General features: G+C 35.2%; 2 protein-coding genes and 1 pseudogene across 3 annotated transcripts; 2 read left to right on the top strand and 1 right to left on the bottom strand.

Annotated features, from left to right (window-relative positions):
- Positions 1–1,223: 1,223 nt before the first annotated feature.
- Positions 1,224–5,700, top strand: LOC143592530 (cell number regulator 6-like). Its single transcript, XM_077072427.1, has 4 exons — positions 1,224–1,361; positions 3,747–3,861; positions 4,486–4,757; positions 5,263–5,700. The coding sequence occupies exons 1-4, from the start codon at positions 1,257–1,259 to the stop codon at positions 5,503–5,505; spliced, it is 735 nt and encodes a 244-aa protein (XP_076928542.1). The 5' UTR covers positions 1,224–1,256; the 3' UTR covers positions 5,506–5,700.
- A 2,011-nt stretch (positions 5,701–7,711) lies between these two features.
- Positions 7,712–13,524, top strand: LOC143592529 (NO-associated protein 1, chloroplastic/mitochondrial-like; annotated as a pseudogene). The gene is made up of 12 exons (XR_013145941.1): positions 7,712–8,122; positions 9,709–9,894; positions 10,296–10,382; positions 10,495–10,574; positions 10,691–10,793; positions 10,980–11,025; positions 11,157–11,274; positions 11,341–11,454; positions 12,339–12,443; positions 12,551–12,640; positions 12,878–12,984; positions 13,093–13,524. The product of XR_013145941.1 is annotated as an NO-associated protein 1, chloroplastic/mitochondrial-like (transcript).
- Positions 13,525–17,362: 3,838 nt separating this feature from the next.
- Positions 17,363–19,887, bottom strand: LOC143592528 (F-box protein At5g07670-like). Its single transcript, XM_077072426.1, has 2 exons — positions 18,590–19,887; positions 17,363–17,732 (listed from the first exon to the last, which is right to left on the bottom strand). Exons 1-2 carry the CDS (start codon positions 19,858–19,860, stop codon positions 17,459–17,461), a joined length of 1,545 nt encoding a protein of 514 aa, XP_076928541.1. The 5' UTR covers positions 19,861–19,887; the 3' UTR covers positions 17,363–17,458.
- Between the last annotated feature and the right edge of the window lie 1,020 nt (positions 19,888–20,907).

The raw sequence follows: 20,907 nt of genomic DNA, 5'->3' as shown, positions 1-20,907 counted from the left end.
CAACAGGTTAACAAAAAATAGAATTAATAATAAAAAAATTCGAGCTTTTATTTCGGGTATATAGTTCGGCTAAACTGGTATGTCTTTTCGGGTAATCGGGCCGGGTATCACCAAATTCCGTACCCACGAAAAATTTTCAAAACTAATCCCATACCCGGCCCAATACCCGTCTTGCTTCGGGTATACCCGTGGAGTTCGGGTTATTTCGAGATCGGTACTGGTACGGTACCGATACCGAAATTACCGATCTCGAAATTTACAAATTTTTGGTACCGGTACTGGTACCGAAATATTCGGTTCGGTACCGGTATGATACCGATATCGGGACGGTACCGGTATTGAAGGTACAAATTCGGGAAATACTAGTATCGTACCGGTAGTGGTACCGCACCGATCCCGAAACTTAAACTTTGATACCGACGTATCAAATCGGTACCGATTTTGGTACCGGTACCAAATTTACTCATCCCTACTGTGTAGCAACGCACGGGTGCTACAACCAGTATATAACAAAAGGAGATATTGGGTATATTTGGCAATGAGTTTTTGAGAGCTTTTAGGGGCTCCAAGCTTTTAAGAGAAAGCCCATACTCAATTAGAAACCTTGTTTGGTTGGATAAGCTTCAAGCTTTTAAGTTTGGATTAAAAGCTCCTTTTTTAAACGCTATCACTACTAGTGTTTGAGAAAAGGCTAGAAGCTTTTATAATTCAATTTACAATTTTGGTACTTGAACTTTCATCAACTTTTGTTAAATTTATATAATAGTTACATATTTTACCCTTATCCAAAACTAACTACCCCATGACTCTTTAGAAGTCCATAACTTTTTCACACGTTAATATTTTTATAAACAAATTACATCATAAAAAAAAGCATTTTATTCTCTTTAATTTAAGTATGATATTGATATACTTCTTTACTGATTATGATTGGCAACAAGTCGAGTCAGATGAGCTAGGGTCATGTGTAAGACCAAATTAGGGTCGGAACGAGTCGATAAAAAGGATTAATTTACTTCGGTTCATGTCGGTACGATTTTGAGTCGAAAGGGGCCAGGTCAAAACATGTTTCAGATTAAAACGGTGTCGGGTCGGAAATAGTTTAATATCAAAAGTGGTTGGTTTAAAAAATTATTTATTTGAAATTACTTTAAAATATTTATATTTTAGATTTGTTTCTTGATTTTCGTCATCGATTACACGCTTGCATGAACGTAATTTAATTACTAATTCAACAACTCGTTGTCACAGATCAGATGGCGGATGGCGATAATCCGTCGCGGTACGTGAAACTGAACAAGGATCAAGCGCCGGTTGAGGTCAATCCCGGCGAGCTTAATCAGCCGATCGAAGTGCCTCAGGTTTGATTAATTCGTGTTTTGTTGTACGGATCTGTTAGTTGATTTGTGTTTGGAGTGTTAGATCGTGTTACGCTAGGGTTTTGTGGAGTTTATTGATGGTTAGTGTGATTAGTTGATGTTTTAGCTATGGAAACCCTAGGTTTTGACTCAAATTGCACTGTCATTGTTATAATTCTTCGGATCTGTTAGTTTGCTGTGTGTTTAGAGCGTCTTACGTTAGCGTTTTGAGGATTTTGTAGATGATTAGCGTGATTAGTTGATGTATACATTACGTGATCGCGACATAGGTTTTGAGGAATATAATTATGTAAGTTCTAGTAATTGTTAGAAATTTGAAGCAAGTATCTAGATCGGCAGATCTGCAAGTTGCAGTTTCATCCTCAGGTTTGATCACACTGTGTGTATTTTATGGATTTTCTGGCGGATCTGTTAATTGCCTTGTGTTTAGATTATGTTACGTTAGGTTTTATCACGGTTGGTGTAATTGAGATGCGTACATTACGTGATCCTGATGTATTCATGTTGTAGCTGTAAAAACCCTAGGTTTTGAGGAATATGATTGTGTACTTGTTAGAAATTTGAAGTAAGTAACCAGATCTGCAAGTTGCACTGTCATTGTTGTAGTTTTACTGATCTGTTAATTGCTTTAGGGATGAGCTCGGAACTGGTACTGAAAATACTCGGTATGGTATTGGTTCGGCAACGAAGGCAAAATATCAGTAAAATACTGGTACCGTACCGAACCGATCCTGAATTCTCAAAAAGTTGGTACTGAATTGGTACGGAAAGTACCCGTACTATTTGCTCATCCCTAATTTATTGCTTCGCGTTTAGATCATATTACGTTAGGGTTTTTCGGATTTTGTTGACAATCAGTGTGATTACTTGCCCGTTAAGTGGTATGGAGATATGTACATTACATGATCACGAAGTAATCCCTAGGTTTTGAGGGATATAATTGTGTAAGCCCTAGTAATTGTTATAAATTTGAAGCAAGTTTCCAGATCAGTAGATCTGCAAGTTGCAGTGTCATCCTCAGGTTTGATCACATCGTGCGTATTTAATGGATTTGTTGCGAATATGTTAACTGCTTCATGTTTAGACTGTGTTACGTTAGGGATTTTTGGAATTCATAGACGATCAGTATAATTGTACATTACGGGATCACAAAGTATTTACGTTTTAGCTGTAAAAATCCTAGGTTTTGTGGAATATAATTGTTTAGAAAATATCTACATCTGCAGATTGCACTGCCATAGTGCCATTATTATGGTTTTTCATGCTTGATACAATAAAATGAGAGAAAAGTTTATACCTATATGCTGTAAGAACAATTTCACACATATAGTCGTTTATAGAAGGCAGATTTAACAAATTGACTCACTGCACACTAAAGTCTACCCTTTATTGGCCAAGCCTGATCTTAATTTGCCTTTTACTGAATGTGTGAACAGAGTGCTTAATCATTTGACTGTTTTGACCTTTTTGGCGATTATATTATTGCAATGGGATTTATAATATACTTTCTCTGCATCAACAGTAAATCACCTCATATGTTAGTCCATAATAAATTTGCGTATTGCATACAAAACAAGTTCAAATTGAAAAAAGAAAAAGATTACGAGCTTGTAGCAAACAAAAAAAAAATTTAGATGTTAATTGACATACGTGTTTCATACTTTAAAATTAACATAAAAATGGCAGCATCACTTATTTCGGCAACATCTTCATCATATTGGTGATTGTATTTAGCGTTATCTTGGTTTCTCGATTAATGTTGTTGACCATCTTCATTAGTTGGTGATAAAATAAGAGGATGACAATGGGTAGACGGGAATTCATTTTTGAGTTCTATCCTTGGGGATTCGGTGAAAATCTGAAGATTGGATTCATGTTTATCCCCATGGTCATCCTCCTATTTAGCCACCAACCAATGAAGATGATCAATAACATTAATCGATAAATCAAGACAACGCTGAATTAAATCGTCAATATGATTAAGGTGTTATAGCTATAAGTGATGTTGCTTTGAATGATACAGGTGTTGTTATATTAATTTTAAAGTATGGCAGGCGTATGCCATCTAATAGCTCAGGATGTTTGTTTGCTACAACTATGATTTTTTTTCCTTCCAATTTGAACCTGTTTTGTGTGCAGATATGTCAATTTCTTTTGGTTTAATGTATGTGGTGATTTACCATTGATGCAGAGAAACTGAGAAAGTATATGTTTAATCTCACTGCAATAATATATACGACTCTTATGACTAAATAAGTGATTTGTTTTTGACATGACTATATAGTAACATAGGTACAAGTGTATAAACACACCCAAGAAAATGATTGTTTTTGTGATTTTCTAATGCTTATTATTTAAAATTTGCAGCTGAATGTTCGCAAGTGCAATGAATGTGGACAGCCTTTACCCGAGAGTTTTGAGCCTCCTGCTGTTGAGCCTTGGACAACTGGTATATTTGGTTGTGCTGAAGATACAGAAAGCTGTAAGTTCCTCTTATCTCAGCAGTCTAACAGAATTGAGCTTTAATGTTCTTTATTCCAGTTGTTAGGTGGTTATTACAAGTTTAATACAAATGTTATAGACTGAAAGTACCACACAATACAGAACCAATACAGAACGAATATTAAGTAGAGAACTGCCAGAGCTGCATAAGCACTTGTTAAATAAAGTGGGACATTTGTGCGGTTACATAAGATGAATATTAAGTAGAGAACGCCAAAGCTATAAGCACTTGTTAGATAAAGTGAACAGTTGTGTGGTTACATAACCATCTTATCACTTATGTATCATAGACACAGTTAAAGCAGTCAGTATAAGTGTTTATACGGTTCTTGTAGTTTTGTACTTAAACTTGGTTATGACGTTATGTGTTAAACTTCCCTGCGTTATGCATCCTTGTTCTCCAGTTTTCAAATTATTTTCAAAGATTGATATGTTATGGCTACAATCTAATTACATGTCACACAAACATAAGCTGATTTCTTATGTTTTCTAGTATTTATAAGTACTTTTGCTTGTATTACTAGTTTTATATGCCTTTGGTGAAAACCTTAATGTGTTTGGCTCTTTGTAATTATATGTCAAAAACTTGTTATTACATGTTCAGGCTGGACTGGACTATTTTGCCCTTGTGTTCTGTTTGGGAGAAACTATGAAAACTTGAGAGATGATTATGCATCTGCAACAACTCCATGTGTTCTTCATGCAATATTCATCGAGGGCGGTTTGGCAGTTGCTGCAACAACAGCTGCGTTGCATGGGATTATTGACCCGAGGACATCGTTTCTCATTTGTGAAGGGGTGTTGTTTGGTTGGTGGATGTGTGGTATTTACACCGGCATTGTTAGACAAATGTTACAAAAGAAATACCATCTTAAGGTAATAATTTCAATTTCTTTGGTGGGTCAGGTAACAGATCAAACGTCTATAAAACAAGTTGTTTTGTTCCCGGTCCAAATGGGTCAAGTTGGGTCGACTCTGATGGCCCCAAACACCTTTTATCGTTTTGAAAAAAAAAAAGAAATGAAGTAATTAGTGTGTCAAATATGATTATAACAATAATTTTTGAATATAACGATTTAGGTTGTTTTATGTATAAAATACACTTTGGATCTATTTGACCCATAAATTTGGATCATTGTTTTTATAATACAATTTTCATAAACGTATTTTGAAAGGGTCAGTTTCATATCCATACAAGTACAAACTTTATAATATCATATTTGACCGACAAAAAATTAGTATCAAATGTGTACCAATTCAAAACACTTAAATTTTGTGCCTACTCATTTCATTAAATACAATTTGTAATATGACTATTACAGTTAAGTGAATTGTCGTCTTTTGAGTTATGATATTTGCGTTTGGTTGTTTAAACACGCAGAACGCACCATGTGACCCGTGCTTGGTGCACTGCTGTTTGCACTGGTGTGCTTTATGCCAAGAACACAGGGAAATGAAGGGTCGTCTTTCTGACAACTTTGTGATGCCAATGACTCTGGTCAACGCCCCGCCCGTTCAACAAATGAACTCAGCTGAGGACAATCAAGGGTCGTCTTCTTCTGCACCATCGTCCTCTGCAAACGGACATGAACATCATACCAGCCTAGAGATGCGACCGCTATGAGCTATTACTTTTTATATCTATGAAGTTTCTTTTGCGCACATGATATTGAATTCAGTTGATTTTTAATGTTCTTTTATTATCGTTCGTTTGATAGGAGGGAGTATGGACTTAAGTTTAGATTTTAATTTTGCGTTTTATGATGGTTAACGTCATCATATTATAATTACTGTTATTTTGGATGGGCTTTAATGATGATACTTGCCAATGGCTAAGTTGGGCATTAGTATATGTCTTGGTGTTTCATTGTGTTGCATAACTTATTATTGCAAAATGCAATTTTATTCAGTTTTATATATAGTTAAAAGAAATTTATTTTGATTTTATTTTTCATTTAACAAAATTAGAGTTAAAGAAGTTGGGATTTGTAAAATAGCAACTTTATAAAATTATAAATAATTTGGTTCTTGTGTAAACTTGTATTGCAAGTGCGTTTATGAGTAAACTGTCGTTTTCGTCCGGCTGGTTTACTCAGTTTTGTCGTTTCTGCCTATTTTATTCCTTGGGTATCCTCAAGGTTTCTAAAACTTGTCATTTTTTTTGTCCAATACTTAATCGCGCCTATTTCACCGTTTCTTAATGTGTATTATCGTCTCTTTCCGTGTTGCAATGTCTTAATGTGATGTTGCTCGTACAAATGTTTTCATTGAGCTGTTTTCTTTTCTTTTCGCGCTCATATATAATATGGTTGTTTTATGAACTTCAATGTAACTGTTTTAATTGACTTTTGAAAAGTTGGTAAGCTGAATTATTTTTTGTTCATCACATTGGAATACACTCGCCTTCCGATCCAGGGAAAACCCTCACCCAAGGCCAATGTCGTGAACACTCGTCTGAAGGCATAATAGTGCGGAGAGACATAACCCATTAAGTTCAAGGATCAAACTAGTGAACGCCAGCTACTCGCATGGTCACCCATTATCACCCTGGTGCTACTAAAACTAAATGTTGTCATGGTGCTGTTGAAATTAAATGCTGAGGACAGGAATCAAACCTAGGTCACATGGAACACCAAATCTCTTCCTTACCACTCCACCACCAGCTCATTGGCCTATTTGACCCCTCTTGACGGTCCAAGTGTATGTTGAATTATTTTTTCTCCAATCATCAAAATTACTAAATCCGGCGTGTATATAGACGCGCATACAATATATCACAGAATACACATATTCAAGACATGTGACACACTCACGCTACATAGAGAGCATAACCTTCATTTGGGGTGTAAAAGAGCCAAGCCCAGCTCAACTAGACTCGAGCTCGGTTTGTGATTTTTTGTCAAAATCAGTTTCGACTCTTTTATTATATATCAATTAACACATACACACACACACACTATTTAATATCTTTATGCATTTCAAGAAAACTTTAAACAAGCGTAAACTCATCTCAAGCTCTTCAATGCCTTGGGAAATTAATACATAGAAATCCAAAAGAAATGAAACTTAAATATACCTATGTTCTTTAACACTCGACAAACCTAAACGAGCTTCTCAGCTTGATCTCGATAAGACTACTCCCATTCGTAACCCAACCAAACCCAACTTTTTATTAAAAAACTAATTTCAACCAAACTCAAATTTTTTCTCCCATTCACAACCCAACCAAGCTAATTTTTTTTTATTGAATAAATATTATGAGAAGTTTATTGTATTATAAAATAATAGAAAAATTAAAGTAACTTATTTTTTAATAAAAAACTATTTACTTTAAATATAAAATAATAAATTAAATAAAACAGGTGTTTCACATTCAATAAACATATCAAATAAAAACAGGCGCTTCACATAAATATAGAATTTGTTTTTTATAACCTTTTTTTTTTTTTTATCAGATAAGCCTTCAAATATTTGGATGATAAATGCAAATGTGAGAATTAATTCACTTTTCAACAACCAATCGACTTAAGGTTGGTAGACCAACTAGGTTGTGGAATTAAAAGCAATATTCAATTTCTTTTAGAGAGAGTAGAACGAACATACAATCCCCAACGGGAGTAGCCTAATTAAACGAGCTTTATTTAAGACACTAGTTCGACTTGAGCTTGACTCACTTCACAACCAAAGAACCCAAAATGTAAAGAAACAAAAGTACAAGGTCTACACAAGCCAACAATATTCTCGCTATAACTATATTAACTAAAACACCCAATTCAAGAACACATAACAATAAACAATAAGAAGATAATAACAATAACAATAACAATAACAATAATAATAATAACATGACTCCTAAAACCCTCTCATCCCTGACCTCCATCACCCCATTCCTTCCTCACAATTTCAAAACCCCCAAATCTCGCAATCCGGGTCGGACCCAAATCACATGCAAATCAACAAACCCACAACCCCACCAAAAAACCCAACTCGAATCACCACTTTCTGCACCCGACCCACATGGGTCCGGACCAGCCGCCCCGACCCGAGGAGACATATTTCTTGAACGGCAACAGATTTTGGCGGCTAATGTTATTGAGAAGAAGAGTAATAAGAAGAAAAAGAAGGAAAAGATTAGTGGTGTGTTGAAAGGTGTAGGCTTTTGTTGTTATGGGTGTGGAGCTCCGTTGCAGGTTGTGGAAATGGATGCTCCGGGTTATGTTGACCCGGATACTTATGAATTGGTATGTGTTTCGGACCCGGATAATTGTTTTCTTATTGATTGAGTTACTTGTGCTAAATTATTTTATTTATATATTTTTATAGTTAGTTACATAACAATTCATAATTATTATTTTTATCATTGTTGTAAAACTCGCTAGGCGGTCCCTAGGTGGCCACCCCCTTGTAGGGAGTACTCGGCTTGTACTTGGACATGATAAATATAAAATAAAATAATTATTTGATATTATATATATGTTAAGATAAGCACAATTCACATCAAAATAAGTATAATTCATATGAAAAAAAAACATAATTCAAAAATTCATGTTTTGTTGTTATTTTTAGTTTTTTACCAAAAAAAAATATAAAAAAAATAATAAAAAAAAATTGGTGGCCGAGTTGACCTTGGAGGCCGAGTAATCCCGAGTACTCCGACTTTTGACCGAGTTAGACCTTGGCGAGTAATGGTGGCCGAGTTGGTAAAAGGCGGCAAGGTTGATGTCTGAGGACCTTGGAATCGCCGATTCCAAGGCCTTGGAATCCGACTTTTACAACACTGATTTTTACGTATATTATAATGTATGCTATTTAATTATTTTTATTATATAATATAGTTGATAAAATTTATATAAATAGAAAGCTTGTTTAAGTTCACGGGCCGGCTCGAGCTTGATGTGTGAAGCTTGGGTTTGAGCTCATTTATTAAATGAGCCGTAGCAAAAGCTCGGGATCGGTTCATGGTTTTAATGAGTTGATCTCGAGTAGCTCATGAGCGGCTTGGCTCGTTTAGATCCTTATAGCTATCGATACTAGTATATTAGCTTGCAAATATACTTTAGTGAGAAGTTCAAGTGATTCGAGCTCTTTTTCTAAAGCTCTAGCTTGGCTCGCAAGTCATTTTTTCAAGCTCGAGCTTGGCTCATTTATTATTTTTTTCAATTAGTTTATATAAATTTTTAGTTATATTTATATATTTTTTGAGAAAAACTGTAACGGGCCAAAGCTCGGCTCGAGCTTGGTTCTGTAGTGTGAAATTAATACATAGAAGTACAAAAGAGTTAAAACTTAAAAATATACTAGGCTCGTTAATGCTTGACGAGCTAAATGATTTTCCCATACAAAGCTGAGCTCAGGCTCGATAAGGCTTGGCTCGTTTTGGGCGCTTTATTGATCTGATCTCTAGTAGCTCACGAGCGGCTCGGCTCATTTGAACCACTAATTTTACATTGATTTACTCTCGAAACATCTATAAACTATAATCCAAATCGACCCAGTTTGATTCGGTTAATTTAATTTTTGGCGGGCAATGTTGGGTTTGTGAGTTTGTCGAGGCTTGAGGTCTTTGGTCCGACTCTATATCTCTTTGTTAAGGCTTGTTTATGTTTTCTTGTTCCCTAAGCTAGAAATGTAGACTAGTCTATATATTCATGTCTTGTACTTGTAACTTAGAGAGCAATAATAATAAATTCCTAGTTGCAGCCCATGGACGTAGGTCAGCTTAGACCGAACCCGTAAATCCTTTTGTCTCATATTTGTTTAATTTATGCAGTTTGTTTGTGTGTATGTTTTGCATAACCGAGATCCTAACAGACAATATCATTTGCAGAAGAAGAAACACCGCCAGCTGAGGACGATTCTTTGTGGCAGGTGCCGCCTGTTATCTCACGGGCACATGGTCACTGCTGTTGGCGGCAATGGCGGGTATGCAGGCGGAAAGCAGTTTGTTACTGCAGAGGAGCTTAGAGAAAAGTTACGTCACTTGCGCCATGAAAAAGCTTTAATTGTAAAACTGGTGAGTCTGTTTAACCAATATTGTGACGTAAAGTTTTAATAATCAGCTTAGGGTGTTTTGCAAAAACTGATTATAAGTAAATGAGTCAAAATTGTCACCTCTAATGATACGAACTGTAAATTGAGACGGAAAACTAAGAAGATAGAGGGATCGAGAGTGAAGCAATTTTCTGTTTTTTCATAACATCTCAAATCATTACACATCTGTTTAAGTACTGCGAACACAAACAACTATCATCTATTACACTAATACCCTTGAACTATAACTTAATAACCCATAGGTCCCTATTGTTTCAAACTATTATTAACTAACATTTTATTCCATAACATCTAATCATTAAAACAATGATCTTTTAGTTTATAATACTAATGGTTTAGGGTTGTTTGATTAATCTGTTTTAGGTTGATATAGTGGATTTCAATGGCAGTTTCTTGGCTCACGTGCGTGATCTAGCTGGCGCGAATCCAATAATATTAGTAATAACGAAGGTAATAATTTCCGTTTTTTTTCTTCATTTTTTTTGTGGGTGAAAGTTAAAACCGATCTTTATTATTTGCTAATTTTTTGTTTTGTTTTGTTTTGTTTGTGCTGTTAATATAGGTTGACCTTCTTCCGAAAGGGACAGATTTTAACTGTGTTGGTGATTGGGTTGTTGAAGCCACCACGAAAAAGAAGCTCAAGTAATAGTTTTTATAATAATGTTAAGTGTTTACGACTTCCTTAATTACTAATAGTAGTAATCAGTGTAATTATAATAGTTTTTTGTTATCATAAAGTTTTGTTCTTTTTGTTGCAGTGTTTTAAGTGTCCATTTAACAAGTTCAAAGTCGTTGGTTGGAATTACTGGAGTCGTGTCTGAAATTCAAAAGGAGAAGAAGGGTCGGGACGTGTATATTCTGGTTAGTAAATTTAACCACATTAACACTAAAAAGTTTACGCAATTTAAAAACGTAACGTAAAGCATCGACCTTTTAACTTTCTTTCTGTAGGACACTTAAATGTTTATTAAGTGTCGGGAAATCTTGTTGCTGGATTTTATTAAAAACGTAACGTGAAGCATTGACCTTTTAACTTTCTTTCTGTAGGGAGCAGCTAATGTCGGGAAATCTGCGTTTATCAATGCAGTACTGAGTAAGTTACTTTTGGAGTTGAGATTCGAGCTTGTTGAAACTTCAATTTGTTTAATTATATATTTTTTAATTAAAATTCAATTGGCCATCATGTAATGCAAGTATGTAACTTTAGTTAGTTATAAAATGCAGAAATGCTGTCAGTTAAAGATCCCGTTGCTGCATGGCAAGAAAATACAAACCGATACAATCTGCTGTTCCCGGAACCACAGTCGGCCCAATTCAAATTAACGCGTTCCTTGGAGGAGGGGTATGCGTGTTACTCATTTTGGTCAAATTATATTTTGTCATCTAAAGTTTAAATTGTTGTATTCAGAAAGTATATGATACACCTGGAGTTCATCTTCATCATAGACAAGCTGCAGTGGTTCATTCACAAGATTTACCTGCTCTTGCGCCACGCAGTCGGCTCAGAGGTCAATCGTTTACAGTATGTTACAATTCCTATTTCTTTTCTTTTTTATTTCTTTTTGTTAGTTGGTGTTTGGGTATACATTTGGATAAATAGATGTTGCTTCTGTTAACTACATATACACATTTTAACCTAATTAGAGATTTTTACTTCCATTTCATAAAGCGTCTCTTTTTTCTTTTTTCTTTTCTTTTTGGCAAAAATCACACTTTGGTCATTTTTATCAATTAATTTATTAAATAAACATATTTTGCCAAATACATGATTATATGATGACACAACAGAAACACATCCAAATACATCTTCTACTGTCTGTTTTATAACAATTGATTATTTGAGTCTGATTATTCAATGTCGCTCCATGGGGTGCGCATGAAACCAAAAAAACCGATTTGAACACAAAAAAAAAACAAACCAATATAACTGAACTCATACAAAACTGAGTTTGGTTATATGTTTTTGTAAAAACTGAACTTTAGGTTCAGTTTCTATTTTTCATTTAATTAAAATCGGAAAACTCGAACTGAACAGAATTTTATGGATTTTCAAATTTTATTTTGAGTTATAAATAATTTATAAGAATTTAATAAATAGTGTAATGCAAATATTATAGCCAAATGTCTAATAATCAATTATTTACTAGCTAACCACAACATTTAGGCCCAAATTCATTATTTTGGGCCATTTTTTTTGCAGCTTGAAAATTTCAAACCCAAATGTCAAAACTGAAACCAAACGGTTTTCTAACTTAAAAACCAAAGTTTTGTTTTTGGTTTGTTTTGAGCCCAAAATCGCCCCTTGCGCACCCTTCCATAACATCCAAACATCTGCTACCTTTATTTTATTTTTATTTATGTTTTATTGTATGCTCTTGATTTGTATGTTTTTGTCTCACATAACAGAAAGAGGTTGCTTTGGACCAATGGGTAAGTGAGAAAATGGAGTTTAACAGCTTGACAGGTTTTTCCATATTCTGGGGAGGACTCGTTCGAGTTGATATTTTGAAGGTATCTAACTTTGTAACCGTCACTAATCATACAATGCAAAATCTTGCATTATCGCCTTTCTTTCGCATCATCTTACTCATTTTCTACATTTTGTTTCTATATTTTAGGCCCTTCCGGAAACGTGTTTAACATTTTATGGACCCAAGGCGGTAAAGCTTCATATTGTACCCACAAATAAAGCAGATGAATTTTACAAGGTATCATTTAATATTATAAAAAGTTGCAATAAAAAATCACTTTATCGAAAAGAGAAAATGATCATTATTCATCCTTAGTGTTTGTAATCATATTTAACACAATAATTATTTACAGAATAAAAAAAATGATCGTGGATAAAACCGACTCATCTTACTAAAAATAACATGTTTGACTACTCGGATCAAATATAAAAGTCAAAGTTTTGACTCGATGAAGAATTCTTGTAACTTGTGCAGAAAGAGTTGGGAGGCCTTTTAACGCCTCCAAGTGGAGAACAAGTACAAGATTGGGCAGGGCTTGAGACTGCCCGCCAGTTACAAATAACGTTTGACGACACACAAAGGTATGCATTCCATAATAGTAATCGGGTCAAAGTAGTCAAAAGGCCATCGAAATTGTAAAAAATTGGTACAAGTTTTGATCTTTATATGCATGGTTCAACAACTTGCAGGCCTGCTTGTGATGCGGCGATCTCGGGTCTAGGGTGGATAGCGGTTGAACCAGTTAGCCAAACATTAAAAGAGCCTGATGCCGATTTAGTGCAAGAGGACATGGTGATTTTGTTAGATGTTCATGTTCCAAAGGCGGTTGAGATATTTGTGCGGGCCCCACTTCCGGTCGGGAAGTTTGGATCAGAATGGTATCAATATAGAGACTTGACTGAAAAAGAAGAAGAAACAAGACCCAAATGGTACTTTTGAAATCCTTATATTATTCTTAAAGTGGAGCATAAAAAGATTTCATTTTCATGTTTTGGCTTATAATAATGTAGCATATATTTAGGGGGTGTATTTGCCACCTTCATTTTGTGTTGTAAACTAGTAGATGTAAACTTGTGCGTTACGGCGGGGTAGTTGATAATATTCAAAACTTTATATAAAAATGCAACTGTCACTCTAACTTGTGCGTTGTGGTGTGGACGTTGATATTTGAGAACATTGTGAATTATTATATGATAATAATTTATAAGTTTGGTGCTGCAAAGCCCCAATTAGGTCACTTTGCGCCACCATATTGGTAGTATTTTTTTGTTTGTTGCTTTTTTAAGCTTCAGCCCGAAATAAACGTAATAAAAATCTACCGAATGTGAATTTTGTTTTTGTTTTTGTTTTAGTTATGGTATTGTTACGGACACCACGGAAAGTGACCGATTCGCGTAGACTCACCGCGTTTTGTCTTAGTTCCAGTATCGTAATGATAACCGACCGAATGCTGAATTTTGTTTTTTTAGTTCCGGTACCGTAACGAAAATGACAAAAACTGACTGATTTCGCGTAGACTCAACCGCCTCAACGCCTAGGATCGATAATGATCGGGTTTTACCAACGATCGAGTTTTACCGACCGACGCCGCGCCATTGGTACACCCAATTTTATAGTTTTTTTTTGTTTGATTTTTAGTTTCGATACAATAACGCACGTAACCGAAATCGACCGAATTCGTGTCGACTAACCGTATCAACGCTTGGGTTTTACCACCGTTCGGGTTTTACCGACCTACCCGGCGCAACGTGCCGGGAAAACACTAGTTTTATGTGACATTTGAGCCAAAACAAGGTACACCTCAGTACGTATTTACCGATTAAGCAAATAAACGCTTTTTGCATAATAAACGAACGATTAACCGAACGGGTCGGGTTATGACCCAGATATCTCGGGGGGCCATCTATGAGTGATATACGTTTAATACAAGCTAAAACATTAGAAATATGGCCTTAGTTTGATAGCAAACAAGTTAAACGAAAATATGCTCGTTTAACTACCCGCTATAGATTTAAACACAAAAGATAGTTACAAACCAAGCATTGTATCATCCGATAAGCCGAAAAAGACTTACCAAACACTTATTTGAAATGTTTTAAGCGATCCGTGAAAATATTTTTGATTTTTACAAACATATAGTATGTTTTTATAATTTTACACAAAACTAGCCGAAAAACACTCATTTTCGCGCTGTTTAACGCACCCGATAAGTTTTTCGCGCCAAAAACGAACCCGAAATAAATTTGGACTTGGGTTTTCATGTTTGCGCTGTAAATTCTGAAAATTGAGCCAAAATGGGCCCAACAAAATGGTCCGGTCGCTAAAAGGGTGTGCCCACCTCAAATTTGGTATAACTTCTTAAATAAGCAATTTATATATGTCATTTTCACACCTCCAGCTTCCAAGCAGCAGAAAACCCTGTTCTACTAATTCCTTTCAAAACACTAGGTAAAGTTTGATTTTAATCATGTTTTTTCCAGTTATTAATCATAGTTAATATCATATAAACATAGTTTAATTGCCAAAAATCATTCTTAACCGTGTAAAAATCCTAAAAATGGTCCATAAACATGTTTTGATCATAAACACGGTAAGGAACCTGTTTTGATAGTTTTTTTGGCCATAAACACGGATTAAAGGGTTGAAACGACGTTTTTACGGTTCAAAAGTTCGTTTTTGTACACCAGCCGAAACCCTAAGTTAAGGGCTGTTATGTTGATGAAAAATTTCTTGGTTTGTGATATAGGACTTGTACCTAGCCTGCTTAGAAGCACAGGAACCTGAAAACTTGATTAAAAAGTCGGAAACGAGCCAAACCCGCTAAGGTAATGCCGAAACACTCGCTTACGGGCTATTTAGGTTAAGGTTGTGATGTGCATATTGTTAGGACTTGAAATTTTGCAGGGACATCAGGGACCATGTCAATGAGCCCCTGTTCAAATTTGGTAATTTTTCGACCATCCGAGAATATTTGGCGAATTTATTACCGAATTGGGACGTTTATTTGGGAAAAATAGCTAAAATACTTCAAAAATTATGAAATTTTTCTGGGAACTCAGATTTGATGTATTTTGATCACATATGAACTTTGAGATCATTTGGATAAGTTTAAAGGTGTTTTTTTTATTTGCGTTCGTGTGAATTTTTACAGCCGAATTTGGGCCGAAAAGAATATTGCACGAGCTTTTTACATTCTGGAATTGATACAGGTTGTTTTGGGACATGATTTGAGTATTCAGGAAATTTTGTGGAATTTTTGGAAATTGTTTGGGGTAAACGGACGATTTTCAGGCGAAATATAGCTGATAAAATGAATTTTTATAAATTAATAAATCAGCAAATAAATTCCAGAAATATTTTTATAAAAATCTACATATTTTAATTGATAAGTGGTTAATTTTTCATAATTTAATGATTAACGGTTAATTAATTATGCTAATCTGAATATTAAACAAATTCGGTTTTTATAACAACTGCAAGTTCGCGATTAGTGAACCTGCGGAAAAATCAAAACACCAAGAGTGATCAAAAATCATATGTTTGGATTAATTAAGTGAACATGAACTTTTCTATGAGAAACCTGGACAATCCGGGTGGATTGTGCGTGTATCTTCTCAAATCAAACTGAATATACAGAAACGGGTCCCGTGGCTAATCCGGGACCCTAATAGGTGATCTTTCTTTATAACTTAATCATTTTGTTAACCAATACATTTACCCAAGCTTATTTTCCCATAACTGTTTTCTGAACGCGTAAACGAGCAACTTGGCCCAGCTGGGAAAACGGGAGTCTGAGCCAAGTTCGGTTTTAAGTATTAGACATTGAACAACATCACAACCTAAGCCTATTGCCACTTTCTGGGCGTTCCAACTTCACCCAGATTAGTTATACAGCCCAGTTTAGTATTGAGATTATAATAATATTAAAATATTAATATTATTATAATATTGATTATAGAAGCTACTGATAGCGGACCGAACAAACCACGAGCTGATACAGTACTGAATATCTACTAAACCGTGAGTTTCATGACCCCACTTTTAAACTGTTTCACGAACTTTTGGGGTGAAAAGCATGTTTGATTACATATACATACCTGAAACATGTACTGATGTGAATTATCTAAGTGCTAACACACGAAAGTCCCCACGATCACAGTGATTAACTTCGAGCCGGTGGCTTGTGAATAGTACTATTGGTTTGACAAACCCAAACGGAATCGGCCTGGTTGCCGTGTCACATAGCACCGTTTGCACATGACCATATTTATACAAACAGGCTATGTAGTGTTAGACATAGATACCGGGGCATGTTGTGGGCGGAAGGGGAGCCACAGTGGTTGATTGAGCGTGGAAAATGGATGCACGCAGCACATACAGTCAAGGCTTCACTGTAGCTTAGCATAATTACATCATTTACATACATACATACTTATTTCATGATTACAAGTGTTAACTTGTGAATACTCATTACTGTTTTCTTGAAACTCGTGAAACTCACCAACTCTAGGAGTTGACCCGTTTTAAACTGCTTTTCAGGTGTACCTAAATCGGAGTAATTTGGTGATCTGTTACTTGACATTCCCGTTTTACAACTCATTTATGCAATAGACGAGGTTAACTGTACGAACTTGAAATGTCAAGTGTTTAGTTGCAAAAAAAAAATAAATAAATAAAATAAAAAAATGTACTAAAGTTGCGTAATTGCTCAAATCTCATATATGTGATGACACTTAACTCCATGTTTAAAACAACGAGAAATTGAAAAAGAATACAAAATGACCATTTTATCCCTGATTTAACGGACAAAGTAGACGGAGTTACAAAAAAATACTTAAATGATATGTTTTTGAAACATGACACTTAACTCTTTGTTATATAATGAGATATGATGGATTTTATTGAAGTCTTTCTATGTAAAAACATTGCTTTCATGATTACAACAACAATGCTAATGATAGTAAGTTTACCTTGTACAATAATAATACAACAAGTGCACTGCAATGCACTATTACAAGTACACACAATATTAAACAAATTCACATCTTCAATTCTTCAAATCTGCAACTTTTTGAAAAACTTACCCCCTCGTTTACCGAATCCTGAGCTCGAGAGACTCGTTGAGAGGAGAGATCGGTTATCGGGTGTCCATTTTAAGTTTTTAAGATTATAAAACAAAGTTGAGAGTGCAGGAGTGACTTCATCTTCCTTGATGTTTTTACATGATATAACCCGCAAATTTTCGAGGTCTTTTAAAGAGAGGACCACAGATTCTAGACCGGCTGTTGTTAGCCTTGAGCATCCTTCTAGTGACAAAAATTTTAGCCTCCTGTTAACACAAAACAAGTTAAGATTTTGTTTGTCTACGGTTGCCAATTTCGACCCGTTTACTAATTGAATTGGTTGATTTTGTGTATAACTGTTTTATCTCAAACGGGTCAAACATGTAAAATTTTATCTCTCTAGAGTCAAATGGGTAAGATAGTGCTTTATCTCTAAAGGTCAAAGATTTTACCTCTAACGGGTCAGAACAGGTAAAACGTGGTTTTATCTCTAAGGGTCAAACAACACATGATTTTTCGTTTAATGGGTCAAATGGGTAAAAAGAGGGTTTTACCTTTAACTGGTCAAAAAGGTAAAATAGGAACACATTAGGTAAGAAGGTTTTACCCTAAAAAATTTACCCGTTTTTATACACCCGCAAGCACGACCTTTTTTTAAAAAATATTTCCAACTTTCTTCGATCTTTCAGAAAAAAGACACAACTTTTTTATTTTTTTATTTTTAAATATTTTCAACCTTTAATCTTCCAGAATAAAAAGACAGTGAACAGGGGATATGAATCTGCAATCCTTAATCATTGCTACTTGAGGGAAGATTCAACCAAGTTTGTATAAAAATAGTTCAATCCATGTATTGTATTTTATTAATAAAATAAAACACACACAAAAAATAGGCCGTTCAACCCGATCCACATTGAAAGATTATTCATCAAAAGCCTCAACGACCAGTTTTGACCCGTTACTAAACTTTTGCTTGTTCACATCACTAAATTCCAAGACAGATTTAATCAAGATATAATTTTTAATATAGAAACTTAAACCAGATGACTGCAAGTAAATTAACTTAGCAACAATCAAAGAACAATAAACACGAAACCGAAGAATCAAGAAAACACAAATGTACCTGCAAGGACTAGCACTAACAAACATGCCATCTTTCAATCCCCAACAATCTTTAACAACCATCTCTCTAACTGACCGACACACGACAAAAACCGCCCTCAGACTCTGTTTATCCCTCAACTGACACCGCTCCAAATGCAACCTTTCAAGCATCCGACAACAACCCAAATGCTCATCAAGTCCCGGGCTTTCATCAATCCGCTTACACGAAACCAATCTCAAACTTTTCAAATTCTCACAAAACGAAAGACCCGATAACCACCCGTCATCCATCCTATGATCACAAAAAGTCAGCTCTTCAAGCATCTGACAACACTGTCCGATCGCGCGTATTCCATCGTAACTCCCTTCACATCCTCTGAGCTCAAGCTTCACTAACCGCTTACACCCTTGCGCCAAAATAGTCAACCCGATATCCGACACCAAAGAGGAGTATAACCCGTCAACCGTCCCGATCAACTTCAATATCTGCAAATTCTTAAATGCTGCAATACCGCGCAGAACCTGATCATGACAGTTATGCAAAACCAGTTCTTGCATAGTTAAACATCTCTCTGCAAGATTTAATAATCCAATTTCACTACAGTTTGCCACCACTAGCCGTTGCAGATTCGGGTACGAATTAGATAAAATTTGCAGCCCGAAATCCACTTCCGTAACATTTCGCAAATTAATGTTGCTCGGCACAAAAACATCCGAACCAACACAAAATGGGCCGAACTCACGCCCTAACGAAACACCCGAATTTTTTATACATGTACTCGACACCACAATCCCATTAAGCAAATCAACATCTATAAGATTCGGAAACCGAAAAAACATCCGACCCGATAGAATAAAGTTCCAATCGAACACCCTAACCGACTTAACCAACCGCCCGTGCAGACCCAACCACTTTTTCGACACCAACGAAAGACCCGAAATTTTCGAGTCCTCGTAAACTTTCGACACGATTCGGAGGAGGGTTTCATCCGAAAGCGGTGAAATTTGGGGGAAATCAGAATCTGGGGTTTCAGGGGTTTCAGTGTTTAGGGTTTGGTTTACAATTATCAAATTCTCCTGCTGCCGTGGCGGTGGCGGTGGCGGTGGCGGTGGCGGAGGTGGTGATGATGGTCTTTGTGGGGCCGGTGGTGGTTTCCGGTATAAGGAGCGGCGGCGGATGGCGGAGAAAATGGCGTGATCAAGGGTTTTCTTGTTCTTTGACCAGAGAGTTGACCAGTTCAATGGTGAAGAATTGTTGGGGTTTTGATTCTCTAAAGAACAGGAAGACATTTGGGGTTTGATTTTGGAAGTGGGTTTGGGTTTGATTTTGATTTTGTTGAGTTTGCATTTGGGTTTAAAGATTTGTGAGTTAGGGTTTTGAGTTACTTTATTGGTTCTTGATTTGGGGGTTTTTGAATTGGGTGTTAACGGCTCTTTTTATGGGGGCCCACCAACGCTTGAGTTTATTAATTTGAAAGTTGCTAAATTCGTGTATTTAATAACATTAATAATGATTAGGGGAAAGAAACTAATGGAAAGAACATGTTATATTTATCTCTCTTTCTATTGGGATTACTCAATAAATAGTTTTTAAATTATGAAAAACGAAAAAAGAAAAAGAAATGGAAATAGAAAAATTTAAGTTACGGTTTTTTTAATAAGAAAACACTATTTTTTAGAAAAATTGCAAAAAGAAAGTTAAGTGATATTAAAATATTTAATAATAAAATTATCAATTGCTTCGATTCATAAAAATATAGGAACATATTAATTATATAGTAACTTTTTGCAATTTTCACCTTTTTTTTTTTTGCATTTTTTCACTTTTTCTTTCTTGGGAAATTTTTCGCAATTTAAAAATTATTTTTTTAATTTTTACCGTTTTTTTAATTTTTAAACAAATATTATGCAATGCCAAACTATTTAGAAAAAAAAAACCCAAGATAACTTGTTTTACAGGTAAAATATCTAGGATTGAAACAAAAAGAAAACTTTAGAGACCTGATTTGAATAAAATATTTTATGAGTGACCTGATTGTAACACATTTTCAAAACTTGATTAATATTCCGTAGAGTAATCCTTTTTTTTTGATAAGTTAATGATAATTAAACAACAGGGCTTTTTAGAGGTTATATAAAGAAGATATGGTAGAAATAAATACCCCGTTTATAAATAAGGTCTAAAAGTTGCATGTTTAATAAATGAGAGAGAGAATCAATATGCAATGGCGTCTTGCTATTATCAGTTCAGTTAGATAGAACACCGATACACTAATGAGAAGATCAGTTTTTCATATAAGCATATGATTGCCCCTCAATCGTCAGGTGGCTCACCCT

Source organism: Bidens hawaiensis, unplaced genomic scaffold, assembly GCF_021521415.1.
Source record: "Bidens hawaiensis isolate Kalapana, Puna unplaced genomic scaffold, B.hawaiensis_p1.1 tig00041019_1, whole genome shotgun sequence".
Classification (NCBI taxonomy): domain Eukaryota; kingdom Viridiplantae; phylum Streptophyta; class Magnoliopsida; order Asterales; family Asteraceae; genus Bidens; species Bidens hawaiensis.
Note: the sequence above shows the minus strand (reverse complement) of the source record. Positions and strands in the feature narration are given on the sequence as shown.

Bases quoted from the DNA above. Each gene is read 5' to 3' on its own strand.
- LOC143592530 (XM_077072427.1), top strand. From the start codon at position 1,257: ATGGCGGATGGCGATAATCCGTCGCGGTACGTGAAACTGAACAAGGAT. The intron at 1,362-3,746 runs GTTTGATTAATT...TAAAATTTGCAG, and splicing joins AGCCGATCGAAGTGCCTCAG to CTGAATGTTCGCAAGTGCAA. The intron at 4,758-5,262 runs GTAATAATTTCA...TTAAACACGCAG, and splicing joins AAAAGAAATACCATCTTAAG to AACGCACCATGTGACCCGTG.
- LOC143592528 (XM_077072426.1), bottom strand. From the start codon at position 19,860: ATGTCTTCCTGTTCTTTAGAGAATCAAAACCCCAACAATTCTTCACCA. The intron at 17,733-18,589 runs GTACATTTGTGT...TTGTGTTAACAG, and splicing joins GTTAGTGCTAGTCCTTGCAG to GAGGCTAAAATTTTTGTCAC.